Below are 22,936 nucleotides of genomic sequence, written 5' to 3' on the forward strand. Positions count from 1 at the left end.
CAGTTTCCAAGGAGGCAAATGGGGCTCCGGAAGCATCCAGAACTAGTGCAGGAAATTGTCCGGTGTGGAGAGAGAGAGACGGAAACAGAAATAAATAAATAGAACTTCCAAGCCCATCCCCCACCCCATCTGCTCTGGCTGGTGGGTCTGTCTCTGCGTTGGCCCTTTGAAATCGGCCTGGCATGGCCAGCATCTCCTCGCTCACCTCTCTGATTCCATCGCCCGTTCTTGGGCTGGCAGTGGGTGCGTGAGCAGCAGAGCTGATGTCCTCCTTCCCCTGCCCCTTCCGGCTCTCCTCCTGAACCCCACCCAACTCGCCCACCCCTTGGAAATCAAAAAACGCCAAACTCCACATCAGGTGGAGATTAGAAACAAACGCGCATCCCCTGCAAGGGCCTGGCACCCTTGGGGCCCCTCCCTTGGCCTTGGTACATCTGTGAGATCCAGCTGATGTGGCGGAGCCCCCTGAGATTCTGAGGGCGGCGTGGCGAAGAAAGGACCATCGCATTGGTAGGTTAAAGTCTAGTGAAGGGGGGCGGGCACTAGGGAGAAGCATGTCTCCCCCTTCATCCTGTTTCAGGGAGAAAGAGGAGGGTCTCTTGGCCAGATCTCCACCCCATCTGGTACGATAGCTTCTTGCTTTCCTTACACCTGCTCTCACTTCCTACACCAGGGAGCCCGCCCGGCTCTGGGCTGGCACCATGACAGGCACAGCCCCTATCCGCTCCAACGTCGCCTGGCTCACGGCATAGGAGCGTGTGTGCTGAGGCCTTGGCTTGCGGCTGACTGAGCCATTGCTCCTGGCTACCTCCTGTGGGGAAGGTGCCGTGCTGGCTGTCACCACCAGCGTCTTGGGTGGAGCTGGGGACGGGTGGCCTCCATTAGCATAGACAGGGCGAGTGTTGGTGCTCCCAGAGCGGGAGAAGGGCTGGCGCACGTCGTTGTTATTGCTGAAGCGGGTGAAGGAGTTGATGGCATGATTGGCTTTGGGGTCATTCCAGTAGCGGCTGTTGTAGGTGTTGGAGGAGGTAAGGGTGTCATTCTCTGAGGATGATGCATCACCATGGAACGCTTTCATGGCCGAAGAGCATTTGGGTGGCAGGTCGTCCTCCCTAGAAACAGAGGGCAGGAGATCAGAGTCCTGTCTGTGACCCCTTCATGCCCCTGACCTCCTTCCACAGAGCAGGGCGCAGTTTTTCACACAAAAAATATTTGGCAACAAATACTGATTTGGTGACACCGAAACATTGTGTGAATTCATGTTGATTTCACTGAACTGTCTGTTTTGTTTTGTTTTGTTTTGGGGTGGGGGAGACATCAAAAGAAAATTCAGGTAAATTAATGGTTCCATTATCAGAGTTCTAAAGGAATTCTTATTTCAAAATGTCCTTTAATTTTATTTTTAAAACTTGTAAAAATGCTCAAAATCAAAATGAAACAATTTGTTTGACCCAAAATGATATTTTTTAAATTTGCTAAAAATTTCAAACAGTTTTGTGGGCAGGGGGCCTGAAACAAGGTGGGTATTTTTCATAATTGCTAACAAACCAAAAAATCTGTTACTCACCCAGCTCTACTGGCAGCGGTGATCAAAGGTGGCAGGTGATGGATGCAGTAACCAAGGGCCTGATCACACCTCATCCGTCATGACTCTCATCTTAGTTCTTATTAATTATCCCACCTGCTAGCATTGTGCCACTGAGGCAAAGATCCCATGGGAAGCAGCTGTGTGTTTGCGGGGCGAGGATGCTAACCAGGGACAGGGCTGTAACCTTGGACAAAGTCTCTTCTCTCTCCCCAGAGCCCTCCCCCACTGCTCTTTGGTACCATGGCATAGGATACCTCACTCATCTTATACCCACATTCATCCCTTCAGTTTTGAAATCTCTCTCCCCACATAGCCACTGCTGTCAGCCTCCATCCCCCTTGTGTAAAGACAGGGTATGCAAAAATCTCCCACCCCCGCCGCCTCACCTACAAGAATTCAGACCTCCTCTGCTCATCCAAAAATTTGCTATCACTATCATTTGCCTCCATTTTCTGGATGCAGGTGCTCTTGGCAGCCCCAGTGAACATCAGTGGGATTAGCAGGGGGAAGTGAAGATCACTCAGAGCCAGCCCTGACCCAAGGTTCATTGCCATCTGTCTGCCCTGAGTCCAACCTTATCTCATTGGGAATCTCCTCCTCTTCTTCCTCCTTGTGTTTGTTCTTCCAGTAAACCAGTGCCACAGCCACCAAGACAATGCAAACAATGAGCACAACTGCACCCGTGGCAACGGCTCCAGCAATCAGGCCAACACTCCGGGGATGAGCTGTGGGGGACATGGAACAAAAAGGAAAGGAAGAAATCAGGGTTAGGGTGCAAGCTGGAGCTCTACTGGTTGGAGCTAGGGAATAACATGGTGGCCCAGATGGGTCTCCATCCCCACAGTCGTGGGCACTAAGATCCTACCCCGTAGAGGTGTGATGGCTCGGGGTATACATGGTTACACTGGTCACCAGAGCAGAGCTCAACAGCATGGTCAAACCTCCCATTGGAATGTACTTACGTGCAATGACTTGCAGGTCCAGAAGGCAGGTGCTGGTTCCAATGGCATTAGAAGCCACGCACTGGTAAAGACCTGACGACACAGTGCTGATATTCCGGAGGGTGACCGTGCCCTGGACTTGGTCTACACAAGCAGGAAGAAAAAGAAGGATTTATACATAACCTCTCCAGAAAACCATGAAAAGGCAAATCCAGCAAATAGAGAATTCTGGTGTGAGACTCTTAAGAGATAAATAAATTAGGAAATAACTTTCAGATGGAAGCATCTCACACACACACACACACACACACACACACACACACACACAGATTAGATCTTAAGGAGCTTACAGTAGATGTTTCTTTTTCTTTTTATAGATGAATTTTTCTACATGAAAGCTTGGGGCTGATATTGTGCATGAGAAGAGAGCCAGGCAAAATACAAGCAAGGAATGTGTAACCTTCACCACACAGCTCTTCCCATAAAATTCAATCCTGCCCTGCAGTCCCCTCTGCTAGTCCAGTCCTGGGCTCTCCATACAGCTTTGCCAATGCCCCTCACTCCTGTTTTATACAAAAATGAAAGGATCCCATACCAACTGAAAGTCTGGAGTAAGTTAAGGTAGAAGACTAGAAATAGGCGGGTTGCCGTTTGGCCAGTACACCAAGACAAACTTCTATGTCTCACAAGTGGTACCATGGGATTTTTTCAGAACCAAAAGTGATCAGGGCCCTAGCTTTATTTCACATCTGGAGGACAGCTGATCCAGAAGCACAGCACCCCTCGGCACAACACTGGGGAATAGGGGTAAATCCTCAGATTCAACAAATTGCAAAATTCTTCGGGTGATCCTAAGGCTACGTTTCCATAATTTCCAGTCCTTGGCTATTTGAGTTTACTTTGAAATGCATTTTAATCTGTGAGGCCCCCAAAATCAGTAGTAACCTGTGAACATTTTGGCCACATTTTTTTTTTTTGTTGAACAGTTGTAGCCCAAGAGGCATTTCCCATATGAAGAAATACTATAGTGAGAATGGCCACTAGAGGGCACCCAAGACACTATGGCTGTCAAGTCACCCTTTTATTCCCCACATGGTACCTTCTTTACAAATAAGTGACTGTGCAGTGACTCAGGGGAGTCTTGATAAGTCGTGTCATCACTGGCAGCACAGACAAAACCAAGCAAATTAGCCACCTGGGGAAGAGGAAGATAATAGAGCGAGCACCTTGCGTGGCAGTCGGGGGTAGCCTGGGGGCATTGTCCAACTTCTCCCAGAGGTATGTCGGCCGAGGGATGCCTTCTTCTGAGTTGCAGGTCAGGGTGATATCACTGCCAACATCCAGGGACCCCTGAATTCTGCAGAGCGGAGCGGAAGGAGGAACTACAATGAGAGCAGAGGGGAAAGCAACAGCATGTCAGGAGGCATATCCAACAAAGGTCCTGGGTTCTTGTTGCTCACCCGCTGCCTATGAGTGTGCCCCCAGGTCCAAGAAAACAGTGTCATGGATGTGAGCAACAGCGTGCAGCTGAAAGGCAGTGAAAGGGCAGAATGGGGAAGGGGGGAGACTGACAGGGAAGTCACAGACACAGGAGCCCCACTAAGACTCTGGCACGAAAAAGGAAAGTGTAACTTTGTCCTGGCCACTTTGCATTTGACCCATGCCTGGGAAGAAGAGCATCTGCAGTTCCCTCGCTGGGATCACATGATAAATCCTTCCTTCATTAAATCCTCCTGCTCCATAGCATATGCTGGTTACGGGCTGAGGACGGGAAAATGTTTGCCCCCATGAAACAGTAATGGCACATTGGCCAAGTGAATTACTGGGGGATCTACAACCTACTCTGAAGCACTCAGTACAGGCCACTTTTAGGGGAGAGAAACCAGAGTCAAGAACCACAGGTCTGTTCCATTCTCTTGTTGTTATGTAGGAAACTGTCATGGCCTCTTTAATATACCTACCCGCAAGACACCCTCATCCCCTCAATACATTCCCCAAAGCACCTCACATCCTAGCCCCAAGAGCCCTTTGTCCCTCCAATATGTACACATGCACAAGATACCTTCCCATACCCCCGAGTACAGCCATCAGCCCCACCTCACAACCTACCCCCAGTGTTTCCAGGTCACCCCCAACAAACACCCATACTGTCTTGTTCCTCGATGCATATCCCACCACACACATAGAGAACTCCCTTGTCTCCCCACTCCCAATACACACACCCAAGACGGTGAGTCCAATGACTCCAATGTTCCTGCCACCTCGGTCTGGAAGGTTGTTGACCAAACACTGGTACGTGCCAGTGTCCGAAAGCTGGGTATTGTTGATGAAGATGGAGGCACTGGTGGTTGGCATTGTCCCTGCAAACCCCACTCGCCCATGGAACTGGGGTGCACCACCAAAGATCTGCCCCCCTTGGTAGAGAATAACCTAGAAAAGAAAGAAGGATTGGACATCTCTCTGTACTGGCTGCTGTGAAGAAGCAAAGTGTGTATTACAATGAGGGGCAAATCAGAAAGGGCCAGCTCCTTATGGACCTCAGTGAAACCGAATGCCAATTGACAGTAGCTCCCATGCGGATGCACCGTGATAGCGGATTTCCTCTAAGGGATGATAGCACAGGAACTCAGCAGTGGCCTCAGAGGCAGAGTGTGTGTGTGTCAGTAACACACTGCGACGGGCTCTCTTCTCAGAGGCAATGTGCCAGGTTCCCAAGTGTATTTCTCTGACTGGATCTGGGATGTCTGCCTCCTCCTTCTCCTCCATGCGATGCCAGTATCCACCAGGTGGGATGGACTCTGAGAGAATGAATCTCCGTGGCTTCCTGAGCTGCAGCCCTGAGTGTTTTGTTGGAGACAGGCACTGGTGGGTGAGCAGCCAGGGTCACTTTAGTTCTCCCCTTGGTGGAGCTGCCCTAAAATGATTTGAAACTGCCCGTTCAGTTCATTGCAATGATCCTCACCACCAGGCAGCCAGGCCCCAGGAAATAACAAAGGGGTACAGTCATTAGTCACCGATTGCTAACACAGCTGGAACAACAACATGAGCTGCTGAAAACCAACCGCGCTTCACTGGTGGATTCCAGAATTCACAACGGAACCTCAAATGCCGAGGGAGGTGAGCTGGCCTGGGACAAGTGAATTTCAGAACAAGGTTTTCTAATGTTTTCTAGCCGTCTGAGCATAAGGCCCAGTGGTGCTCAAACTATGGTCCCTGGTCCACCACAGAGATATTGAGTCCCTCCTGATGTCCTTCAGAATGAAACCTCACAAGCAACAAGCAATGGGGTGTTAGGAGGACTGGTGGGTCCATGAGAACATCTGTCTCTTAAACAGTGTTCTGCAGAATGGAAGTACTGCAGAACCCCAGTACAAAGGGATCCATCATCCTTTCAGCTTCAGCCTCAACTGCTTCCAGATCCTCCAGAGCCACCTCCGATCCCACACCACAGAGTGCCCCAAGCTGGGCCATTCTCCAAGTGCCCCATTCTACCCACAGAATATCTGGAATCCAGAGCAGCTCATGCTACACTGGAAACCTGCCCAGTGTGTAAGTCAAACCAGAACAACTGAGGAGACAGGATACAAGTTAGGTGCCAAATAAGGTAGTGGGGAAAGAATTAGAAACACGAGGCAAGAGTAAGGAACACAGGGCACATACAGCAACATGGGAAGAAATGCTAGGACACAGGGTGACAATTGGAGACACAGAAAGATGTAAAAGCACAGAGGCAATATTGGTTATAAAAGGGCAGCAGAGCTAGATGGGATGACGATTGAGGCACTATAAATTCTGCCAAAGAACCTCAGTCCTGACCTTCATCACCCTACTGCTCCACTGCCCAGGAAGGCTTTGTCTTCTGGGATGCCCTATCCTGAGTCAGGAGCTGGTGATGCTAATGCAGAAGTCCAGCTATTGCACAGGTTTTCTGCACTAGAATCCAGACGGGTGATCAGACAGCCCACACCCAACACACGCATCCCTGCCCAAGTGGTGTTGATGGGACCAGGGAAGACAAAGACACAGAGAGCTCCATGTTCCAATGAAGACTGGTACCTGTTCCGGCTGGTTGGCGTTGGAGAGGGGGATGACCATCCAGATGACATTAAGATTAGTGAGGGCAGCGCTAGTGGTGAAGGTACAGGGCAGGATTGCTGTCTGTCCCCGAGCAACCTGGATACTTCCTGAGCTCACTGACACCTCCAGGGGGCTCACCAGACCTGTAAAGAAAGGGACACAAAGTTCAAACATCCAGCCCCTTCCCTGCGGTCTTGCAATGCCACCCTTTTCACGCAGCACTATTCATGAGTGCGGCATGGCACCAGCATTGAGCCAGGGACAGCAGTCCCTTTCCAACCACCACAGGCCAAAAAGGGCGACCTCATCCCCCAGTGCTTTGCAAAATGGAGCCATTTTCCCCAGAGCCATTGCAAAAGGCAAAGGTGAAATGGCGGCCATCTTAACTGAGGACATTCTGGCTTCAGTCCCTTTAAAAATAACAGGGCCCATTTTGAAGACAGGGAAAAATCTGCAAGAGAAGCTAAGCTGTCCTAGAGATAATGAACGGCATTTGAAAACCCACCCAACATCGAGAAAGCGGGCACTTCTGAAGTTGCCCAAGAAGGGAAACCAGGTACAAGGGTTTTAACAACAGGGTAGTGAGATGAGAGAGAAACAACTCATGTTAAAGGAGACATGCAATTAGCTCTCCATTTTTTCTCCAACAAAATCCAGTATGAACAGGAAAGTTTTCTTGATTGTTTTACATTTAAAAGGGTTAAAAATAATATCTGTTTTTAAATCCCAATTTCTTCCTGTGTGATTATAATGGCTCCTGACGCTGAAAGAACAGATTGAAGCAAAATGACTTTACAGAATTCACTTTTTTTGCATTTTATTCAGGCTGGATAATGCAAGTAGCCTGATCGGCCTCACTTTGACTCCGAGTCGTTTTCAGTTTCCAGCTCTCATGCACTGGCTCAGGGCTTCAATGTTTGGGTTGCAAACCATGCAGGGAGAGATTTAAATCCATACAGCCAAACTCTGTCCATATGAAAATTAACAAGAAAACTCTGCAAAGATTTCTATTAACATTAGGTTTTTTTAAAAAGGTTTTTTCCCCTCCCACAAAATCTAAATATTGGGTTCAAGCCACCAACTCGCATCACTTTAAATGCCAATCAGTCCTTCTCACGTTTAACCTATACGTGAGGCCTCTATGGGGCACAGTAAGATATTACCAGCTATCAGATCTTATCAGGATGCTGATAACACCCAGCTGTACGACTCCTGACTACGGACAGCCCTGCCACCTTCTGTCCTAATGAAAGGGGGTCAGAAATTTTCCAATGGAACATTTTTCTGTTGGGAGGTGCCCATGTGGGTTGAAATCAAAATGTTCTGGGGAAAAGTGTTGATTTCTACAAAATATCAATGGAAAACAGATTTCGACACCTGCCTCATTTTGTGCCATCTTGCCCACTCAGCCTCCTTGGCAGCCTGGCTGGCAGGCTAATGGGGAACAAGAAGCTTGGAAGTCAAAGTCGCCTTTCAGTTCCTTGGCACTCCCTGGTTCCCCAAACTGTCCAACTCCTGGGGCTCCAGGCAGCTCTGGGAGCCTCAGAAATGTTTTTGAAAAGGTCAGAGTGACATTTTCGAATTCCCCTTCTGCGGGAAATGTAAAAATATTATTTGTCTGCCCTGTTTCAGAATTCTGTTTTTTATTTTGAATTTCAGAATTTCCTGCTGAAACATTTCAGCCAGCTCTTGTCCTACTATCGGAGAGAACTTGGAGCTGTGGGAAGAAACAGCTGGCTTAAGTTCAAGCCAGCAAGCTACTATCAGGGGATGTTGGCAGTAAGCGGAAATAGTAAGAGCTAGCAGGCATGACCTCCCCTCAGGACATGGCCTCTGCCTTACAACCACTAAGGCAAAAGGCAAACTTAGGATCCTTTTGGACTCCTGACTTGCTCAGGGATGGCCACACAGCACTAGAAGCCAAAATGCCAGAAATGGTCCCTTCAACTTAGGCAGGTCAGGAGATTGCATCCGTTGATGTTACCCTAACGTGTTCCACACTCTGTGTCACCAAGACTGGACTATTGTGATGCAGTTTATCTAGGGCTAAACCCAAAGGCTACTATGAAGTTTCAACTGGGCCAACACACCACCTGCTAAAGAGGAGAAATATATCTTTGCCCTAATAAAGTATCTTAAGAACCCAGCCATTGACTGATGTATGTTCTCATCCTAACATGGGGAGCCAGGGTCTTCAGTGATGCCCACTGTAGTCTAATGAAGTAATCCTTATGAGCCTCGCAAATAGAGGGAAAAGGCTGTCCACAAATATTCATCTGAATTTGAAAAAAAATGTGGATTCAGTCATGTTCATGACTCTTCCACGTTCACTGTCTACAGACTCGCAAGTGCTCAAACTTGCTGATGACACTACTCAGGAAAAGGGAATTTTACACCTGTGTATTCGCCAACAAAAACTGTTCCAGTTTGTGGTGCAGGATTGTTACATAAGGCATCCAATCAGGGAAATGAAATAACATCATGTGGTTTATGTAACCAACTAGCATGGCACAATTGCTAATACTTGCAACAAACTGCAGAATAATAAAAATACTAAAATAATTCTGACAACAACATGCATCATTATTTCCTTTCAAAATGTGAAAATAATTTTGAATGAAGAACACATTTAAGAATTTCCCAATCACTTTGTGAACAAGTCACAAAAAGAAAGAAAATGGGGATTATTTATCCAGCTCTGAATGCACGCCTGACTTGGAATAATGACCACCCAAATGGGAAGCAAAGCAAGCACCGCACTCCAACGTCTACACTGCAAAAAGGTGTGCTAACCCAGGGTAAATTAGCAGCAAAGCCACGGCAACTTGGCTTTTAACTCAGACTGGCAGCATGAGTTCAACCCCAGGCTGCCCTAGAGCCTTTAACTCAAGCTGCTAAACTGAGTTAAAAGCTGAGGTGCTGTGACTTCACTACTCTTTTAACTCCAGTTAACTAACGTGGGTTAGCTAACCCAAGTTACGAATATGCCTGTTTTGGCAGTGTAGACACACCCTGAGTTACCAAAGCAGCCATGGAACAGGTACCTGCTCTGTAGGAGGAATGGGGCTCCTTGTTATTCCTGGCATTGGTTATCCCACACAGCTCTGCCAATGCCCCTCAGTCTTGATCTGCAGTCTTCCCTACTATTCCAGCCCTGGGCTCCCCACGCACAGCTCTGCCAATGCCCCTCACTCCTACCTTGCAGCCCCCACCCCTCTGGGATCCCAGTCCCCGACCACTCTTCCAAACAACTGCAATGCTGAAGTGCAACACTCCCAGCTATTCCAGGACACAGTCAATCAGTGCTGCTAAACTGTGTGGTGTGGTTTTAGAAGAGGGCACTAGGGGATAGCGGAGACCCAAACACATTTCTCTTGCCTAGGGTACATCTGAACCTGGACGTGCACTATACGAATTCAGTGCACTGCTCGATACCTTCCCTCCTTGCTGAGCTGCTCCACTCTCACTCGGCCACCTTGCCCCACATTTCAGGCGCTGCCGTCGCCCGGAGTGTTCCAATGCTGTCAGCTGCTCTTTGGCCCCGAGTGCCCAGGATGCAGGAAGCAGATAAAAGACAAAGATTCATGTTGCTAAGCTAAGTGGCACCTGCAGGGCTCCAGCTGGGGAAAACACACGCAACAGCTTCTGACAAGCAAACTTAACAAAGGTGACAGGGGAGCGGGAGACTGTGCGTGTGCAGAGTTATCCTGCACCAATGTAAACAGAGAGACCAGCACACACACAGCACCAGGGGGTCAGTACTACAAAGTGACTCCTCTGCCAGGGAGACAGTCTAATGCCGAGTGGAAACAGCAAAGATCAAATGCTCTTTACAGGCTCCTCATTTTAGCATAAGTCCCCCCTTTTGTTTATATCTCAGACAAATAAAAATGATTATAATAAATATCTACACACAAAGACACGCATACCCCATTGGCAGACACGCACAGACACACCAACACAAAGACACATGCAGACACAATAATACACATGCCCCAGCACAGCCAGATGCGTGTGCTGACACACACATATGCAGACACAAACATAGACATGCATGCAGATGCCCTCCCATTACTACAATGTGAAGGGTTACAAGTTTAAATGTTAAAAAAACAGGAGTTGCAAGTGTCTCGTTTCCGCATTGAACAAACTCGGCCCATTACCTAACCAGGGGGATGTAGATTTTGTACTTAATATGAATATTAAGGTTTGGATTTTCAAAGCAACCTAAAGGAATTAGGTGCCCCATTTGGGCAGCTAAACCCCTTAGACTCCTTAAAAATCCCAGGCTAATATATCAGATTACACACCAGAACAAAAAGCAACAGACAACTCGGTGAAAGTTGTGTTAAAGGCCCCCCTTTTATTAAAATGAGCATCCCCAAGCATTCAATAAGCTTAAACTGCCTGTCAGAAGCAACCGCCTCTCCCCTGTAAGCAATAATCACCTGGAATCGATTCCAGCTACAGTAGCCTCTCCTAGCTTTGGACTTCAATGTCCATAGGTGCACACTGGATATTCACAAGGGTCTCCTGACATACACTGGAGTCAGTGGAGTTAGACTGATACGAACCTGTGCAAGTGAGAGGCGAACCCAGCCCACAGCCTGTGCACAAGAGACTGAGCTTTGCTTTACATTTTGGTCCTGAAGCACCGGGGCGCAGCAGCTACATAGAATAAATGTTCCATTACTGTGTCACCAACTTCTAGGGGAACCAGCTGGCAGATTGATGTTTTGGCTACACGGGGAGCTTTAGAAATGACCATTCGGGTATTATTAAGCACTTGTATTTCTAGGACCTGGTTAACAAAGTAATTGTTGGCATTGGATCATTTTGATTTTATCTTTGATGGGATTCCCTCAGCTACCTTCTTTATCAGTTATGGGGCCACTGTACAACATTCATGCCACATGGTTCATACTCACACCTGTGGGATCTAGCCCCACAGCTGGCCTCAGGCTCCCTGCTTGTCCTGGAGTAAGAAAGAGGCAGATGCTACTAGTCTATTTGCTCCCACCCATGGATCTCTAGTCAAGACTGGTTGGGCTCAGAAACAATCAGGTGCAAATAAGGCCAGATAGACACGTGAGTACCTGCACACATCTCAGAGGCTGTAGTAGAGCGTGTCTTTAAGAAACCTGGCAGATACTCCCACCAGGACCTGCAGCTGGCTGGAACAGGGTGTGGTGCAGGCAAAGTGATTTCCGAGTAAGCTGCAATCAAGGTCCGTTTATTGGAACCTTGTGTGGAGTACAAAAATGCAGCAGTTGAATGAAGATCTATAATGTTTGCTAGGGAGGGGAGGAGAGACGTTGAGCTAAAGTTTCTATGTGTTTGTAGGGCAGGCCATAATCAGCTTTCACCATCATTTACAGAGATAACCCACGTTAACTAACGTGGGTTAGCTAACCTGAGTTAAGAATATGCTTGTTTTTGCAGTGTAGACACACCCTGAGTTATCAAAGCAACCAATGAACAGAAACCTGCTCTGAAGGAGGGATGGGGCTCCTTGTTATCCCTGGCCTTGGTTATCCCACAAAGCTCAGCCAGTGTTCCTCACTCCTACCCTGCAGCCCCCGCCAGTCCTGGGCTCCCCACCCAGCTCTGCCAATGCCCCTCACTCCTGCCCTGCAGCCTCCCCCGCCCCGCCACTATCCCAGTCCTGGGCTCCCCACACAGCTTTGCCTGTGCCCCTCATTATTAAGTATTCATATTTCTGGGACCTTGTACTTCTAGGACCTTGTTACTCTGGCGTTGCCTCCATGCTCAGGGATGTGAAATACTATCAGAGAAGTGCTCCTGTGCCTCCTTCAGTGGGGAAAGGAGGAGGGATCAGAGAGGGGACAGGAAAGGAAGGAAGTAACAGAGAAACTGAATCAATCCAACACCACCACCTCTACCTAAAGCAGAGATGGTGGGAGCAAAGCTTGAAGCTCTACCTGGAGCAGCGGAAAAGCCCCAGAAAAGGTGCAGAAGACACTTTGAAGGTTTTGGTTGCACTAGGAATGAGGGCCCAGAGAACACATACAAAGTGTGTTCAGAAAATTCTGTAACCCATGTAGAAATGTGGTGCTCAAGTGGGATAAATTCTGGGATCCTAGCCAGAGGGAGAAATGACAGAACTGTCTTTTACTGAGATTAAAGTAAAAACAAGTCGCTGTGAGTTTGACCCCACGATAGGCGAAATGACCTGGACAAAACTGTCTCCAGTACTAAAGAAGAGAGATTAAAAGAGAATGCTTCTATTGCTCCAGAGGCATGGTCTCACCATGCTATCCACCCCAGGTGAGCGGACATAGCAGGCAGATATGGTGCCAGAGCAACAGTAGGTCCCTCTCCTAGAATGGGAGAATCACACGTATAGGAGAGAGTGATATATGCAATGAACACTTTGGCTGCAGGACCTGCTAGCACAGCATCCATTTAAGAAGCCACTAGAGGAGACTCGCAGTCCCAAGTACTAATGACATTGATACAGAAAGGACGTCCAAGACACAAGAGGGATGTTGTCCCTGCCGATAATCCCTTCTGGCCTGTGAAGGAGCAACTGCATTGCCATGCAGCAATCCAGTTGGTAGGGGGGGAAATAGCTGTTCCTGAGAGCAAGGGTGGCTAGTATACTCAGAATAATGAGAGGCTAGCAGAAGGCTGGTTGCCATGTGCCCAGAACAGTCACAGCATCCAAAAGAACTGCTGTAGCCACACGAAAGATCAGACTTGCCATTGAAGAGGCTGGGTACTGATTGGATAGAATATTGATCTCGCCCATTCTCATTGGTGGTGTGTAGACTGCCAGCTCAGTGATGGCCAAACCAAAAGCAGTACTTGCCCAGCATGGCAAACCGTGGCAGCTCGTGAGTGGCCATGGCCCCTTTGTGAGTCCAGATTGGCGAGGAAGTGCAATGGAGTCTGGATTGGATCTAATATCTGACTAGTCCAGCATTCCCCAGTCCATTGGGGTGACCAAACGAGGACCACAGCCTGTGAAGTCATTGCTCAGCAAGGCAGGGGAGTCGGGGAGAGGCCCACATTTGGTCATGATGGAACACGCCAGTGACCGGCACATCATACTCACAGGCACAGACACAAATGGGAAGGCTGCCCAGAGAACTTCCAGTGGAGACAACCACTGGGACCAGGGATTGCTAGTAAAATGAGAGAAGGCCCAGGGCACACAAACACGGTTCTGAGAGTGTAAGGCAAGAACAAGGCAGGTTTCGGCCCAGAGACATCCATGGGTGTTGCACCCACTTACACCATATTTGATGCATTATCAGGGGCACACAATGTAGGCAGGTGCCATAGGGAACCCTGTCAGGAACTCTGCTGACCCAACTGGGTACATCCAAGAAAAGCATCTACCTGTCAGTCTCACCCATCGCATTTGCAGGGCTCCAATCCCTGTAGTGTCTGGGCATGTGTACCTAAGTGCCAGTCACACTGCTGACGCAGCCCCTTCCCCACTCCCACTCACAGAGCCTCCTCAAACCCCTCCAGTATCCCCACTCGCAGCTGGGAATTCCCTGATGACAGTTCATCACCCAGGTCTACAAACCAGGGCAGAAATAAGCCAGGTTGGCTTCATCCCCTTTGCTCTCGGAGAAACTTGTGATTGAGTCACACACGACAAGCCCACCCCCAGATCTGGGAATCAAGATCCCAACACAGGAAAACACCTTTGTGCATCCCCATTTCCTGAACAGGGATGCTGTTCTGTATCAGGGCCGCAGCTCCATTCTTTCTGACCCCAGCAATACTGTAGCTAACAATACCGTCAATGATGGACAAGAAGGCATAGACTCCAGCTCCCTCTCCATTGACTGTGCTGGCTCTGCAGGGCTAATGGGAGTAAAGAGCAGGAAAAACTTAATACTGATCTCAGAAATGCAAGATCTCAGTGACATGTGTGTTCAGAACGTATATAGATCTTAATAGACTAAATCTTCATTCAATGCCCCCCCTTCAGTTAAACATAGGTAAGAACCAGAGTTAACTTGTAAGCACCTTCACACCTAGAGAAATGGTCAGAAATCCATCCCTTTGGCATTTAGCCAATGGAATAAACCGACTCATCCGTCCCAGCAGGAGGAGTCATACACCCCATTGAATAAACACTCACCTGCTCCAGCAGAGAGCATCCCCCCATCCCATTAAATAAGAAGGCAAGACAATGAACACACTAATTCACATAGAGCAATCAGCGGTTTGAGGTCTTGAGCCCTGGCCTATGGTATTCCTTGCTGATTGCTCCGCTGGCTGTTCAGAGACATCTATTACCCGCACATCTGTGCTGATCCCATCTGACCCTTCTCTAACATCATTTATAGCCCACATCTGGACTAGACAGACAGACAATAGAGGAACTTGCTGATGAAAAACCCACCCTGCCCTGTACTCAGCTTCTGGCCTCTTGAACAATGATAAGCCAGCATGCCTGCCTTCTCCCGCTATAGAAAGAAGTAAGTTTCTCCACCACTGCTGGGAGGAGGCTTGGAACCAGCTGCCTTACCACGATAACGTGGAGCGCATCTCCTTTTCCCTGCAGCGGACATAAGGGATGGGAACCAGAGTTTAAGGCAAGATTTCAAGAGTCAGCTCTTGCCAGATGGCTTTCTTTCCATCCCAGTTCCTTGCCAGAGCAATTGTACTTGCTCAATGATCTTACCTGACTTGAAAAAAATCCTAATAGAAGCTTCTGACTAGGGACAACAGGGGGTGAATATTTTTGTCTTATTTTCAGCAATATGCGGACTAGAAATGGGTTCCAGACATGACATCGTGTTCCTTGTTTGTCAGCGCTCTCCAGCCAGCCTTGTGAACCTCCATCCTCTCTCTCTGCTCCCTTCCCCACTCCATAGGACTGTCTTCCTTTCTGCCTCTCCATGCAATTTGGCTACAGCTGCCACAAGAGCCTTCTCCTTTGCAGCACATGCCACCTGGAGCAGGTCTCCGTGTGCCTCTCCAGTTAGGATGCTCTTTGTATGCAAACGGGTGACACAAATAAAGTCGCATTGTATTATATAGCGAGATTACAAAAATAGGAAGGGATATTGACAGGAATAAAAATAGCAGCTACAATGACATTAGCTAGGATAAAACTAATCAATCTTCATGCTCTGGGGCATACGTTAATCCCCTCTCCATGGTATAGTGTTGCACAGTTAGGTATATCATGGGAGGTTTAATGCTTCCCTCTGATACATGCGGCATTGGCCGATGTCAGAGACTGCTCTGTTCTGATCTGACAGTCCTTGAATTCCCAGCGCTTCCATCTGGCTGCAGAGAAATTTGGTAGCAGCTGTACTGACAGGTTTGGGGGGTTCTTTATCGTGTTTGCTAAGCAAGGGCAGAGGGAGCCCCTGTGGGATCAGGAACCCGTTCAAGTGCTCAATAGTTTGCTTCTTCTGCCGACTGGGAAGACAACAAGGCCCGTGATCCCAGTGTGTCAACCTTTGAGGTCACTGTTGCATCCCATCCCCTCCCCTGGCAGGGTAAAATAATGACAGGGCAAAAGAGATACACAAGGCAGCCGTAATACCTCAGTAAGTGATCCCCTCAGCTCTGTGAAGAGGACACGACTGGCACTTGGATGGGAGGCCTCGCTCCCAGGAAATGTCTAGCTGCGGCAGGAAGTACTGCTGGTGATTCAGTAGGAGGCGCTCTTCCCTCCTGGGCTAGCACTGAACAACTCCCCCAGTATGGTGACAGGGAGGCTCCATTGCTGGAAGCGAAGTCTCCTGAATCACAAGTCAAGTATATGTATCTGTTACAGACCCCATTGCATTTCACACCTAAGGGTGTCATCCTCGTGACCCAAAGCTCAGCTTGGGAAAGTAGAGGCTGACTATCTAGATCCACCCTGCAGTTTCAATTGCCTTCATGCACTGTCCTTAATGTTGTACTGTGTGGCAACAGCTACACTCCACCTCAGAACGTACCTTTTCTTTGTATCTAACTGTCATCTGCCTCTGCAGAGGAGCTGCAGGACATAGGGGTTTTGCTTCAGTTGGTGACGCCTTTCCCCACTCCCAGATGTATATCAGTGTTTCCTGAAGTGGAGAGGAGCATGAAGGACTAGCCTGGGGGTTCAGCAGAATGGAAGCTGTATATATTAAGATGTGCAGACCCTTAACAACACAGGGTGGGGAGCACCAGCAATGTAATTGGTTTCATTTTTCTGAAGGGGGACTCAGTTGTCAAAAGTTTGGGAAACCCTGGTTTGGATAGACATTACCCCTGTGAGCATCTCCATTCATAGGTGGGCCTCATCCCACACAGCTAGCTTTGCCCCTTTGCAGATACAGTCTAGGCCACAGTGCGTCAAGTATCCCGAGATCCTCCTACACGAGACCTGTGTAAGAATGCAGGACACAGAACAGGAGCCTAATTCATGCTCCGCTTGGAATCTGAAGGTACAGTTGCTGCCACTTCGTTTTCCCCCCGCAATTTCCTTGTTAAAATTCTCTCGACAAAGCCAAGTCAGCAGAGATGTACCGCGCTGTGGATTGGTGCCAAGTGCAGTCAGCAGTGTGTGCCATTGCTGACACAGCAGAGTGGCCCCTCCGGGGGGGAAGAAATCCACCAGTATCTCTGCAGTAGAACACATCCGCTCCCGGGATCAGGGAAGAGGGGTCGGAGTTAGGAACGGGGAATTGAAACAGGTCAGTGAGGCTCTGCCACGGCGCTTGTTTCTATTTGCTGTTTGCCAAGCCATGAAAAATACATTAACGGCCCAGCAGCCTTGTAAATGATTTATGGTCAAAAGAATAAATTTCTTCCTCCTCCCCTGAAAAAGGCGACACGATGATAAACTGCTTAATAAGGGAAAACAACGCAAAGCTCAAACCTGATCAATAATATATCAGGGTGGGAAGGAAAGGGGCCAGCAGGCACAAGGAACGGGTGCTGCGGGAGGGGGAGTGCACATCTGTGGGGTTGGGGGTGTAGAATAAATGGCTGGGCATGTTGGACCATATGGCCTGGGGTATTATGCATGTTGGGGAAAGGCACACTGGGGCAGATGGGTAGGAAAGCAGGTGGGCGGGGCAATGGGATCATCAGCATTTTTAAACACTGCTAGAAAATGCGCCAAAGATCGGGCACAGAGCTTGAATGTATTGCTCCAACCTCACTCCCATCCCCAACCCCACACACACCTTTATGAAAGGCAGAGATTGGATCCTCGCCTCTCGCTGCTGGAATCTTTAATGCTGCAGAGGCCCTGAAAAGCCTGCAGGAACAGAGACCCTGGGACCAGACACAGCTTCAGGGAAGGCCCCCTGCCACTCCCAAAATAAAAATGCTTTCATCTCCTGCACCCTCTGTTCTCCCTGGGGACTCACCGAGACCAGAGCAGGGTGCAACTGCCTTTTAAACCAGCCTGTCGCAAAGAATCTGTAGTATGCCTTCAACACAAATGGTCGGGACCTAGGACTGAATTATTTGTACCCAAAGCAGAGAGATCTCTCCCTTGCCCTGCCAAGAATCCAAGGGGGAGTAAAGGGGAGGGTCACTCTTTTTCTGTCGGGAGTAGAAACGGCAACACAAGGCCTGGAACGATTAAACACAAGTTGTGTACGAGGCACACACGCACTCCCCCAGACATATGTAAAAGAGAGACACCCCCACTTTTCTAAATCTCAAAACAATCCAGCCCACCCCCCACCCTAGACACCAAGGTGGCCCCCAAGGGGATCTGCAGCAGGCCTCAGGTGGTGCTGCTCTATGCCAGGGACAATTTGCCAGACCTGGCAGCAAAGCCCAGGCTGTGTTTGTGCTGATGCAGATGCATGTTGCAGAAATAACAAGGCAACAAGCCAATTGAAACACACAACATTTGCCCGCCCCAAAGGTTATGTATTCTCTCACACACAGGCACACAGACTGCATGCAGCGGGGTGCAGGCCTATGGATAGACAGCACGACAATTAAAATTAATGGAAGGCTTGGTTTGAGAAATCAAGCTCTCTGGAGTCGGGACGTTCCCCAGAGACAGCTTCCTGTAGCTCAAATGGTTGATAGAGGCCAGTGTTTCTGGAGCTGTGGGGCCAGGGGCCAGTCTCGGCTCTACAGCTGCATGCTGTTTGAATGAGGAGAGGTAGGGGGCCTTTCCAGAGTTATAGTGGGAACCACAGTCCTGCGAGAAGATGGGTTTAGGTCCTCCTTATAATGCCAAAAAAGGAAATATCCTCATGCTTTCAGATTTTTAGGGTTAAGTGTATTTGATAACGAATGGGCTGATACCCCACCCACACAGGGGCCGTGCCACCCCAGCCTAGGGCTCTGGCACCCCTCCAATGGCCGTGTCACCCCAGCCTAGGGGTCTGGCACCCCACCCCCAGGGGCTGTGCTATGTCAACCTAGGGGTCTGCTACAGGAGCTGTGCCACCTCCACAGGGATCACGCTGCTTACAATGCACCACTCTAAAGGATCTCCTTCAAAGTTAGGGGGCTGGGACAACTCCCTTCAAAGTTAGTGGGGATCTTTCCATTTATTTCAATGGCAGTTGGATCAGGCCCTTAATACACACCTTAGCAGGCTGCCTGCGCCTCCCTCAACCTCCAACTAATAATGATGATGATAAAAAATCCCAAGCTGTCTCCCTCCTCCTGCTCTTTGCCCCAGTTCAATGGCTCCTATCTGAAATTCCCTTTTCCTGTAGCATTCTGGAGCCCTGTGGGACAGGAAATACCTTGTCCTGCTCTTCTGCACAGGTCCTGAGCTCATAGACTGTAAGATCAGAAGGGATCACTGTGATCATCTAATCTGACCTCCTGCACATCGCAGGCCACAGAACCTCACCCACCCGCTCCTGTAATAGACCCCTAACCTCTAGCTGAGTTACTGAAGTCCTCAAATCATGGTTTAAAGACTTCACGTTACAGATAATCCACCATTTACACTAGTTTAAACCCACAAATGACCCATGCCCCATGCTGCAGAGCAAGGTGAACCCCCTGCTTCCTCCAGAGTCTCTGCCAATCTGACATGGAGGAAAATTTTTTCCCAACCCCAAATATGGCAATCAGTTAGATATGTGGGCAGGATCCACCAGCCAAACACCTGGGAAAGAATTATCTGTAGTAACTCAGAGCCCTCCCCATTAGTGTCCCATCTCCAGTCATTGGGGATATTTGCTGCTAGCAGTCAAAGACCAGCAACATGCCAGTGTAGGCAATCTCATCATACCAGCCCCTCCATAAATGGATCACACTCAGTCTTGAAGCCAATAGGTTTTGTGCCCCCACTGCTCCCCTTTGTAGGCTGTTCCATAACGTCACTCCTCGAATGGTTAGAAAACCTTCCTCTAATTTAAAGCCTAAACTTGTTGATGGCCAGTTTATATCCATTTGTTCTTTGTCAACATTGGTACTTAACTCAGATAACTCCTCTCCATCCTGATATTTATCCCTCTTATGTGTACTTATAGACAGCAATCATATCTCCCCTCAGCCTTTGTTTGGTTAAGCTAAACAAGCCAAGCTCTTTGAGTCTCCTCTCATAAGGCAGGTTTTCCATTCCTCGAATAATCCTAGTAGCCCTTCTCTGCACCTGTTCCAGCTTTAATTCATCCTTCTTAAACATGGGAGACCAGAACTGCACACAGTATTCCAGGTGAGGTCTCACCACTGCCTTGTATAATGGTACTAACACTTCCCTGTCTCTACTAGAAATACTTCACCTGATGCATCCTAGGATTGCATTAGCCTTTTCCATGGCCACATAATATTGGTGGCTCATAGTGAGCCTGTGATCAACCAATAAACCCAGGTCTTTCTCCTCCTCCACGACTTCCAACAGACATCCCCAGTTTATAGCAAAAATTCGTATTAGTCCCTAAATGCATAACCTTGCACTTTGCACTATTAAATTATATTTCTATTACTCCAGTTTACAAGGTCCACACAGATCTTCTTTTATGATATTCCTGGCAATACCTCCCAACTTTATGTCACCCACAAATTTTATTAGCACAATCTCACTATTTGTGTCAAGGTCAGTAATAAAAAGGTTAAATAAGATTGGTCTCAAGTCAGATCCCTGAGGAATTTCAGTAGTAATCTCCCTCCAGCCTGACCATTCACTTTTCAGTGTCTCCCCTTTAGACAGTTCTTTATCCACCTTTCAGTTCTCATATTAATCCCCATCCTCTCCAATTTAACTAACAATTTCCCATGTGGAACTATCAAATGCTTTACTGAAATCCAGGTAGGTTAGATTTACTGCATTTCTCTTTGTTTAAAAAAAAAAAAAACAGTTATCTTCCCAAAGAAGGAGATCAGGTTGGTCTGGTACGATCTACCTTTTGAAAAACCATGTTGTATTTTATCCCAATTACCATGTACCTCTATGTCCTTAACTACCTTCTCTTTCAAAATTGGTTCCAAGACCTTGCATACAATTCAAGTCAAACTAACAGGCCTGTAGTTTCCCAGATCATGTTTTTTCCCTTTCTTAAAAATAGGAACTATATTAGCAATTCTCCAGTCATAGGGTACGACCCCCAAGTTTAGAGATTCCTTAAAATTCCTTGCTATTGAGCTTCAATTTCATCTGCCAGTTTCTTTAATATCCTTGGATGAAGATTATCCAGGCCCCCTGATTTAGTCCCATTAAGCTGTTTGAGTTTGACTTCCACCTCAGATGTGGTAATTTCTACCTCCATAGCCTCATTGCTGTTAGCCACCCTGCCACTATTCCTAAGCTCTTCATTAGCCTCATTAAAAATGAGGCAAAGTATTTGTTTAGGTGTTGGGCCATGCCTGCATTATCTTTAATTGCCACCCCATCCTCAGTGCTTAGCCATCCCACTTCTATCCTTGTTTTCTTTTTATTTGTATGGCTATAGAACCTTTGCAAGGTCCAACTCCGCTTGGCTTTTGGCAGTTCTCACTTTATCCCTACACTTTCTGATCTCCAACAGGTAGTTTTCCTTCCTGATCCATCCCATCTTCCATTCCTTGGAGGCTTTCTGCTTTCTCTTAATCACCTGTTTGAGATGCTTGCTCATCCAGCTCCCACAGCAATCGAAGCATCTTATTGCACAGCAATTCAGAATGCAGTTCTGCTTCACTTAATCTGCACCTTACAAGATGTTCTTGTTGCCTACACAGGACCTTATGCCGAAAGGTACTGAAGCACATGGCTAACTTTTTGTGCTGTGCTAGTCCCATTGAAGGCAACAAAGTCAATGGGACTATTTCTCATGTGAAAAGTTAAAGTATGTGCTCTAGCTTGCTGAATTGGGGTCTAAGAGTCTGACTCTGCTCCCATACATTTCAGTTACAAAAGTCCCATTGATTTGAATGGTCAGGATGGAGCCCTCACATGTATGCATGGCACAGCCTTCTGTCCTTTGCTGAAAAACTGCTAATGCTGTTAACAAACGATTGTGCAATCACAAGGAGCAGTTTTCAAAGGCTCCGAATGCAACCAAACCAAAACCAGTTTTCACCAGGATACTCAAAGGCATAACTTTGTGGTAAGCAATGTAAACATATTTTTTATTCCTCTTTTTATTGCCAGCTGATTTGGATCTAACACTGTCCAAGAGTGCACTCTACCATTTTTGCTGAAATTTTAAACCCCCCCACAACTTAAAATTAAAAAAATAAAAAACCTTAAAATTAAACCTTACATTAAAAATAAAGAAATAAATAAAGTTCCCATCAGACAGACTAGACCTGGAGAATGTCAATTCAGTAAAGGGATGTTTCAGAAGATTCTGAGTAGGGCTGGTTGACAAATTGTCAAAAAACAGTTTTCCATCAGAAAGACAGTTTCATCAAAATCAAAATGTTTTGTAGGAACACGTTCACTTCGATGAAATTTTTGATAGGAAAAAGTCAAAATGAATCATTTTGATGTTCATTCATTTTGATAACGTCAAACATCTTTTTCTGAGAAGGTAAAAGCATTTAGTTTGGACTTTAATGTTTTGATTAATTTCTTTTAGACTTTATAACAAATATTGTTAAAATATTATGCAGATCATATTTAATATTTTATGTTGTATTATGTTTTGAAATTATCAAAACATGTTTATCTTATTGAAACAAAAAGTTTTGATGGCTCTGAACAGAATTTTTTCAGAATGTGTGTTCTGTGGGAAATTTCAATATTTTACTTTTTTGTACCAATTTGGAACGAAACATTCTTTTGAAATGCTATAATTTCCCACGGAACAGAAACTGCCGTTTATGACCTGCTCTGGTTATGAGAGATTAGAATGGAAACATTTAGGCAAACTTAACTGCAGACGTTGCTAGTGCTCCAACCATAATACACATGCGCACATCCACAAACACGCAATAGAAATATATATCT

At 47.4% G+C, this 22,936-nt stretch overlaps 1 protein-coding gene across 1 annotated transcript in view; it reads right to left on the reverse strand.

Moving 5' to 3' along the window:
- Positions 1–330: 330 nt before the first annotated feature.
- The window catches only part of IGSF11 (immunoglobulin superfamily member 11), a 147,601-nt gene continuing 124,995 nt past the window's right edge, over positions 331–22,936 (reverse strand). The window contains exons 2-7 of the mRNA XM_073328958.2: positions 6,586–6,749; positions 4,752–4,959; positions 3,756–3,911; positions 2,551–2,673; positions 2,163–2,313; positions 331–1,112 (exon numbers count right to left, since the gene is read on the reverse strand). Coding sequence (XP_073185059.1) covers positions 665–1,112; positions 2,163–2,313; positions 2,551–2,673; positions 3,756–3,911; positions 4,752–4,959; positions 6,586–6,749 — 1,250 coding nt within the window. The 3' untranslated portion in view covers positions 331–664. The remainder of the gene's footprint in view (positions 1,113–2,162; positions 2,314–2,550; positions 2,674–3,755; positions 3,912–4,751; positions 4,960–6,585; positions 6,750–22,936) is intronic.

This window comes from Lepidochelys kempii, chromosome 1 (genome assembly GCF_965140285.1).
Source record: "Lepidochelys kempii isolate rLepKem1 chromosome 1, rLepKem1.hap1, whole genome shotgun sequence".
NCBI classification, from domain to species: domain Eukaryota; kingdom Metazoa; phylum Chordata; order Testudines; family Cheloniidae; genus Lepidochelys; species Lepidochelys kempii.